This window comes from Protobothrops mucrosquamatus, unplaced genomic scaffold (genome assembly GCF_001527695.2).
Source record: "Protobothrops mucrosquamatus isolate PMUCROS unplaced genomic scaffold, P.Mucros_1.0 scaffold3057, whole genome shotgun sequence".
Lineage (NCBI taxonomy): Eukaryota > Metazoa > Chordata > Lepidosauria > Squamata > Viperidae > Protobothrops > Protobothrops mucrosquamatus.
In genome coordinates this window covers 187,233-196,424 of record NW_015389069.1, presented here as the reverse complement: position 1 = coordinate 196,424, position 9,192 = coordinate 187,233, and the positions used below count along the sequence as shown (strand labels likewise).

The 9,192-nt window shown below is 37.9% G+C and overlaps 1 protein-coding gene across 1 annotated transcript in view; it reads left to right on the top strand.

Annotated features, from left to right (window-relative positions):
• Positions 1-297: 297 nt before the first annotated feature.
• The window catches only part of TMEM237 (transmembrane protein 237), a 16,810-nt gene continuing 7,915 nt past the window's right edge, over positions 298-9,192 (top strand). The window contains exons 1-6 of the mRNA XM_015826330.1: positions 298-383; positions 2,358-2,389; positions 2,610-2,620; positions 5,584-5,637; positions 6,911-7,015; positions 9,105-9,190. Of these exons, the coding sequence (XP_015681816.1) occupies positions 366-383; positions 2,358-2,389; positions 2,610-2,620; positions 5,584-5,637; positions 6,911-7,015; positions 9,105-9,190 (306 nt within the window). The 5' untranslated portion in view covers positions 298-365. The remainder of the gene's footprint in view (positions 384-2,357; positions 2,390-2,609; positions 2,621-5,583; positions 5,638-6,910; positions 7,016-9,104; positions 9,191-9,192) is intronic.

The following is a 9,192-nucleotide window of genomic DNA, read 5'->3' as shown; positions in this document are numbered from 1 at the left end:
TAAATGTAGAACCTTACTTTTTTCACCATTGAATTTCATGATCTCCCAAGATGAAAAGACAGGACTGGGATCATCAATTCGATACAGTATATATAAATCCTAGTGAAAAGGAGAGCAATGTCTTTTCCTCGTAGCCTACTAGGCAGCTCATCAACCACCGCAATGCTCTGAAGATTATCGGAAAGCTGGGAATTTGCAGAGCGCAGCAGCGGGAACGACAAGCTAAGCGCAGCCTCCCCGCCCGGAAATGGCGCTGCCGGCTCCCCTCCTCTTCCCTGGGCGTCTGCGGCAGGAGCGTCTGGGAGGAGGGCGCGCTTTCGGTTGCTGTGAGGAGGTTGCCTCGGACGCCTAGACTGCGGGAGAGGATGGAAGGGGTGCGCCCGGTGAGGGACGGAAGGGCGATTGATTGCCGTCGGAGCCCCCACGCTTTGGCGATCGTGCTATTCGCGTTGTGGTTCCCGAGGATGCATCCCTGTTAAAATCGGGCTTGGCCGAAAGTGTAATTTTAGCATCTCTCAGATTTGTGGTTTTCTCCAACTGGCAGTTGTTGAGGAGGGTTGTTTGTGCTCACAATAGCCCCAGTTCATGTCCTTTTCGAAATAAACGCACAGCGGTATTTGCATCGTAAAGTTACGGGTATTATTTGGAAACGTTACCCTGTGCTTTGTTTGCAAAACTGGCCGCTTGTTTTCCTCGACTGGGAGTTATTTTCCGCACGTAGGACTCGCTTGGAAACGCTCGTTGTTAGACGAAGAAATCCACCCTGGATAATCCGCACGTGGCTGTAAAGGTTCATACTTGTAATTCCCCCCAATAGCCCATTTTACGGTATTTTAAAAATACTTTGGATTTGTTAAAACAGAGCTGGGGGGGGGGAATTATGCACATCTTAAAACATCCTCTGTTCTCCATCAGTTTGTTTAGTCACCCCGTCTTGAGCTGCTCCTTTCGTTCTCTGGCAGCCCGATTCTGTGCCTTCTTTAATCAGAAGAAACTCCCTCGAATGCAGGGCGCACTTCACATCGCAGCAATTTCCGTCAGTGTAATATCCCAGTGTAATATCACCTCCATCACTCCCCAGAAGCGGGAGAATTATTGAGACCTGGGGTGTGATACATTACCTCAAGAAATTTGGAATCCTGAGTTTTTAGGATTCTTCTGAATCTTATCAAGCCAGTGGGAAGGCTGCTTGCTTCAGAAGGATCCTTGAAATTGCTGTTCTGAAGAGTGATGAGGATGCTAAGACCAGTGGCAGAGCTTTCTTCTCCTTTCTTGTTTCCGTTGAAGAAGGTTGCCTTGTAGGAGTTTTAATGCTGCTTATCTGCTTTATGCCTTAATTTCTCTCCCTGTCTTTTAGGAATTACTGCTTAGCTGGAATTGCTAACTACCTTTGGCTATTAGATAATTCAACAGATCATGTATAACTGATAGCAAGTTCGGTGTAGTGTACAGAATTCCATTTTAGTACAAACTCCCGTGAAACTTCATTTCAGAATTAATATTGTTTTTTACCAAAAGACATTGGAAGAGATATGTTAAACTCAATTTTTACATACTTATTCCCTATCTTTCAGGAAGAGTACTATAACAAACCCTTTACATTTGAGACACTTGAGAGGTTTGTGTAGCAGATGCCATTGAGAACTTCTGTAGGGCAATTCATAATAAAATAACCCCCAGCCCTAAACTAGGTGGGGCAAAAGTTCATTTCCAGCTAATCCTGGGTACTGGAGATTTATTTTTAATACAGTACAGGATTAACAAGTGTCATTGTAGATTTATGTCCGGTTGCCTTAGTTCATATGTAACCTCACTAAGGGGATATGGGGAAGAAGCAAGTGGTGAGTTCTGTTTTGAATTGTTATACATTTGTTTGTTTGTTTTAAAAAAAGATAAAAACTATGCCTAAGTCTGGCTTCATTTTTGCTTCATTCATCTTTGGTTTCATTTGCACCATGAAAGATCTGATTTCAGAACTGTCTCATTGTTTTCATGGGTAGAGAATACAGTTCATTGAACAATAAAAGGAATGAATTTTGACTGCTTTTTAAAATGTGTACATCTTGTGAGATATCTGGTTACACATTGATTCAATTCCATTGCTTATTTCAGTGGAACAAAGAAAGTTATTGTGATTAGGCAGGCTTTTCTAAAACTATGTTATGAATGGTGCTACTGCTCTAAAATTTATGTTTGTAGTTTCTTTGCTAGCGTATATCTGTTTAAATAAATCTGTTTAACTAAATAAATAATGGCCCACTTTAAACAAGGTTTACAGTCTTATAATACAGCTGCTGATATTCTAAAATACGTTTTTAAAAAATATATATTGAGTTGTATATTTTTATATATTGCAGCGTCCACCCCGGATTCTTCCTCCAGTACCAAGGTAAAATTACAACTTGCTGCAAAAATACAATGGGTAGATTAAGAAATTTCAAGGAAGCTATTAGTCCTTAACTTTTTTGTAGCTATTACTTTTATGTAGGTGAATTTTATTATGTTTTCCAAATTTAGTATTACGTATTGGATTATATATTTTAATATTAACATTTTATTTTATATTTCCAATTTCATGTAACTTTGATTTGGAAAATATTAATCCAAAGTGGAGAACAAGGTGAGTACCATTCATTTTCCCCATTTTTAAAAAAATGTATTCATTGATTAGTTTGCTGTTGTAACTTGTGAGTGGTCCAAAGTCACATGAGATGGGCAGCTCTAAGAATTTAATCAAATTAAGTCATCCAATATTTAATTTAACAAATATAGTTAGTTTTCAGTGGCTAAGAGTAGTATAGTTTTCAAAAACAATAATGGTTGTCTTTATTATTACAACAAGATTGTATTTTTAGAACAGACTTTTAGATGTATGGACAGAATTAATTGTAATTTATTATTGTTGTAGACTGTTTGTTTGTGAGTCTTTGGGGGCTATTTATTTGCAGATATTTCATTACCTAACTAGGTAACGTTTCATCAGTGGTAATGAGTGTGGGATGTGCTCCTTGATTATACACAGTGGCTTGCCCTGGCAGTGTTGGCAGGAGAATTATTTTCTCCTTGGTAGTGCTTTGATTAGTGTATTGTTTTCTGCTTGATTGTTTGTCTGGGGTTAATCCCTACTTATCTGGATATTGGCTGCTGAAGAGGTGTTCTGGTCTTTTTGTTTCCTTCTGTCAGACCCAAACAACCAAGAACTATACAATGAGTTACTTATCAGTACAGTTAGTCCTCGACTTACAACAGTTTATTTAGTGACTGTTCAAAGTTACATCACTGAAAAAATGAGTTATGAGAGTTTTTCACATTTAAGACCATTGCAGCATCCCCACGGTCACATGATCAGAATTCAAACACTTGGCAGCTGACTAATATTTATGACAGTTGCAGTGTCCTGGGGACATGTCATCCCCTTTTGTGACCGTCTGACAAGCAAAGTCAGAATCTTGCCAGATCAAGCAGTTAGTTATCTGTAATATACTGCGTGAATTCCTAGGGAAGGTCCAGCCTTGCTCTTTTCCTGCCCACCAGACATTCCAAGCTCCACTGTCTCATTACTATCAACCATCCAACTAGCGAACTCAAAATTAAGGAATCTTCAAGGCTTTGAAGTGCCATGAAAGATAAACTTTATTGAATACATATCTCGGAACTGAAGAAGCAAAACCAGCTCTGGTTTTCCTGGGCGAAAATCTGCCTAGTTAACAATAGCTTTCCATAACCTCCACTCACCGAGTGTTCCAGTTGCCCAACCATATGTCTTTGGTTTATTATGAGAATGGTCCACTTCTCTGTCAGATACCTGCGTTAGTGACCTTGGCATCCTTGTAGGCTCTCACGATCCATGGACGGCTTTTTAAACTCCTGCTTCCTCCCCCTCCCCCGTTTCTATGGCAAATTGAGTAGCGATAGAGATTAGCAGGCATCTTAGCAATTCAACCTTGACAATTACCTTCTGAGAAAGAGCCTCGCGCTCCTACAACTCCAGATTACATTCCACCACATCTTCTTAGCAAAGTCAAAAGCCAGATTTGCTTAATGATTGCATAATTCATTTAATGACCAATAAAATTCGATATCATTCACTGAACAACTACTTTGCTTAACAATGGACGTCCTGGTCCCAACTGTGGTTGTAAGTTGAGGGCTACCTATAATGATGTTACCTAATCAGGTAATGAAGCATCTGCAAGCAAACGACCAAGCACAGATAGTACCAAGGATTCCACAGTTCAGCCCTGAGCTATATATATTCTCTATACCAGCAGGCCCCAACCTTTTTGGCATTGGGCTGGTTTCGTGGAAGACAATTTTTCTATAGACCGGGAGGGGATGGTTTCAATTTTGCTCGTCGCCCGCTCACCTCCAGCAATAGGTAGTACAGCCTGGTTCTTAACAGGCCATGGACTGGTACTGTACCATGACCCCGGAGGTTGGGGACCCCTGGTCTATACTGTGTTGACTACTATTGCTATATTTGCATTCTTTTTAGAGCTTTAGGGCTATAAATAATTTTTTCAAACTATATAATACCCATTTATAACCAACAAAATTTTAAAATAAAATTATAACTTTTAAAACCCCTATCTAGGTACAACATACTTCACTTTTTATCCCTGTTGTCCCTTTTTTGTTTACTTGTTTTCTCTTTAAAATATTTAATTAAAGCATATTTTTAGAAGAGAAATAATGGCTGTCATACAAGAAAGTGAATTAGATTTTGCAAAAAGTTGCATAGTCTTTTAAATTGTGTCTTTATTTTTAATAAAAAAAGAATTTCTCATTAAAATATTCCCTAATGTTGAAATCTTACAGTCCTATGTATAAGGAAAATTAAAAAATAAATAATAAACTTCCTTATGTTAGTGATATTCCCATGTAAGTGGAAGCTTCAGTCTAAATTATGGTAGTTATAGTAAATTAATTGCACTTTAAGAATTCTTTTTTATATTGAGGTTGAACAAATAATAATGGATAGAATATTTTTTAAAAGATCACATCAGTTCTCAAATTGGCTTAGAAGAAATTCTGGTCTTCTTATGGACTCTAAACTGGTTAGAGAAAATTCTTCTTGGCAAAGCATTTAACTAGTCATTACCTGCTTCAGTCATGGAATTTTATATAGAATCCATATGTGGTCTTCAGTTTGTAATTTGTGTTTTCCTACTGTAGTTTTTCTTTTTTTTAATATAAGGAAAAATGAAAGGAAGTGCACAGCATATGTTGTGGTAGCATTAGGAACAATTAGTCTGGAAGCAGCATAGGAATGAAGATAAGGTAAAAAAAATAAGAGTAATATAACTAGAATGAATGCTTTTAATCATTCATAAATAACCTGAAGTTTAAGATAGTGAGTTAGCCAAGATTCTAAAATATTTAGGTGGTTGAAATGAAAAGAGGCACATGAAGTTCCAAAATCATGTCTCCAAACTGGGAGTGAGCATTAAGATGATTGGACAGTTGTAAATACTCAACTAGATAATGCACATGAAATAGTTTGAATAAAGTACCTAAAACATTATACAAATAATAATGTATGTTTACTATTATGGCACTAATTGTTGGCTTCTGGTTTTGCAGATGAAATTCCTCTTAGTCGTCCCAAAAAGAAAAAAGTCAAGAAAAACTCTTTAGGTAAGCAGATGATTCAGTTAAGGCAAGTTAGTATGAAAAGGGTTAGAAGATTTAAAGGTGCAATTTATGAATGGCTACTTAATGCTGGATTATAGTTATAACTTGAGCTCCATATAGTTTATGAAGATTATTTCACACCTTCAATTAGTTTCATAAATAACAGTAGTTTCATATTTACTGAAACAGTCTATAACACAGCAATAGCACTTAGACTTATATACCATCCTCAGTGCTTTATGCCACTCTCTGGGCTATTTACAGTGTACAAGCATTATTTGCATATTGCCCCCAACAATCTAGGTCAGCGGTTCTCAACCTATGGGTCGCGACCCCATTTGGGGTCGATCGACCATTTCATGGGGGTCGCCAAGCAAGGCTGTCCGCCATTTTTTTTCCCTTTTCCGGCGGGTGCCTTACCTCCCTTGAGCTGGGCCAGCTGGTGGTCGGCCTGCTCCGTCTCTGCTACTTGCCAGCTACGCCTCGGCCAGCGCAGGGGGCGGAACCACGCATGCGTGGCGCTCCCGGGCAGGGAAAGTCCTCGACTTATGACCGGTTGGGTAGTCCGACTTACGACTGGTTTAGTCCTCGACTTACGACCAGTTTAGTCCTCGACTTATGACCGGTTGGGGGTCGCGGCATTAAATAGGTTGAGAACCACTGATCTAGGTCCTTATTTTACCGACCTTAGAAGGATGGAAAGCTAAGTCAACCTTAGGCTCCATCAGGATCGAACTCCAGGCTGTGGGCAGAGTTAATACTGCCTTCTAATCATTGCGCCACCAGCAATATACACACAAGCAGCTAAAGTAGTACAAAGGTAAATCCTAATGGCTGCTGGATCACGTTTGTGATTTCTGACATTCCCTGCAAGCTTCCCACAAGCAAAGTCAATGGATAGGTTGGCAAGAAGTCACAAGTTGCGATCTCTTAACAACCTGCATGCTCCTTGCTTAATGACTTAGCAAAGTACTTTACAACCATGTCGCTTAGCAATAGCAATTGCAGTCCCCATGCCATCATAACCTGAGGACTAATCTGTAATTGACAATACCCTAACTTGGAATACAGTTTGTACTTGCTGGTAAATACTTAGTAAAATATTCCAATAAAGTCTTTGAAGAATTCAGCAAGAGTTAACTAGGCTCAAAGATTTTTTGTGCAGATCTTCAAAGTCTTGGAAGCATCTTGTAATGCACTTGAGTGCTTTTTAGGTAACATCAGTCTACGGTTACTAACAGTCAATACTGACTTGATGACACATAATCCATTTTAGATGGCTTTGGTCAAGTTGCTGTATCTGAAAGCAATGAGCCTCTGACCTCTGAAACGCAGGATGTTCCATCTCAGAAGAAGCGCAGGAAAAAGAAGGCACCTCTAGGTACGTATAGAATTTTGAAAACAATTTCAGCAGAGAGTACAAGCCAATGCAGTGCATCATTGCTATTTATTAGAATGGCTATTCTGCTAGTTAGAATGTTTTAAAATGGTTTATAATAAAAATGAAATTTCAATCTAAGAATATTAAATTGTGGTCTGTTGAAAGAGATGTTTTTAGATTTAGAAAGCTAAAAGTCATAGAAGGCTTGAAACGTAACCATCAGCACTTTGTATCACATTTGGAAATGAAACAGCAACCAGTATAAAACCTTCCGTATAGATAACAATATGATCTAAGTTTTATGTCCTTGACTTCTGTATTAACTGAAATTTCCAGAGCTTGCCCATAGTTAAGGCTGAGCGATATCAGTGTCCGCAGTACCTTCTTATGTCAATTTTCCCTAAGTAAAATTAAAATTCGAAAGTATCAACCCAAATACACTTCAGATTCAGAAGCACTCTGAGACAAAAGATGATCTCCTAGAAATGTGAAGCACATTTAAAATCTTAAACTGTGATTCATTTATAGTGAGCAACTCCGGTTATCCTGTTTCAGTTTGTTATCCCATATACAGCCCATTATTGACTGCAATCATTCAGATGTGTCCCAGATGTGTTACCTGGAGATGTTGCAAAGAAATAAATTGGATATACTGATCTAAAATGCCTAATGATCTCATTGAGATGCTTTGTATAGACACTGAAAGCATTGGAGATAGTATGAAACCCGAGGGACACCATGAATTCCAGTTTCATAGAGCAACTGTGTCCAAGCAACACTATTTTAAGCGCATGCCTGACAGATAGGAATGGAATCATATAAAATATTTCAATAATACCCTTAAAGTAATTTAGAAGAAAGTCATGGTTGATGATAATGAAAATTGATGAGAAGTCAAGGAGAGTAAAGAAGTAAATTCTTTCTCTTCCCCAGCCAAAGATCATTTTGTCTACCAAGGCAGGCTTAACCTTTCCTATGAAACCAGAGTCAAAATAATCTGCTTCAACTGCTTGCAGCAGTTGAGAAGCTACTGTTCTGTTCATCATCTTTCGGAATCATATGAGATACAAATCAGCCTGTAATTTGGTCATTTCCATTTCATTAGAATGCAATTATTAGAAGAACAGATTTAATGTGACAATCGCTTCTCGGCTCAGACATAATATATATGTTCTGACTATTAGAAGAAAAGCAGGTGATGCTGATTGCAGCTCATTTCTGATGACATGCCCATGCTTACATAACCAGTGTTGTTATTAGTTTCCATGAAATGTTAAAAAGAAAAGAAAAGGGAACCAGCAAGAGGTACAATTATATTGCTCCCTTACCATTTTTTTTGCATGACATGGTTATGGAAGTACTCACAATACTGTACAGTTTCTCATAGTGTCTTACAATACTGTATCTCATAGTAAAAAAACAAAACAAAATCAGTGGTAATGCATTTTTAGTTGTTTGGGCAGTCTTGAAATGTCTAATCTTAGGATAAAGAAAATAAAGATACTGGTTTAAAGCGAAAGTGTTTTATGATTTTTATTATGAAATGCACAACAGCTGTAGTGTTTTGGAATTAATTTTTAATACAGCAAGATAACTTTTTCCAGTTGAGATATGACTAGGAAGATACATCTCCAATCCAAAATCACTCATAAAACATACTGTTTGTGTAAATCATTACCTCTTAGCACAATCTATCTTACAGTTATTTATATTATATCTCACTTTTCATTTGGAACCCAAGGCGATAAATATGGGGTTCCTGCCTGATTTACTCATGAGAAAAACTTCTTGAGGAGGAGATGCATGTACTGCTCCTTATTGGAAAGGTAGGAAATAAATGTACTGAATACTTTTTCTATGTGGTTTCTGGAATTCGAGACACATGTTTAGTGTATTTATTTCCTTTGATCTAAGGACCCTACATCTATATCTTCTTCACACAATTATTCTTGTGAAGAACACAAGGAACTCCATTTATATAAAACCTTATTGCCAAAGGATGTCCTTGCTCTCTTACCCATCTCTTGTGGAACTAAGGGTACAAATAATATTTTTACACAGCACAAATTTTCTTGTTTTCCATTTTCAGAATCTGAAACATCATTTACTGAACAGAATGGAAATGACATGGATACTTCACCAGTGGAAGAAACCATAACTCGTAAACAATGGAAAAG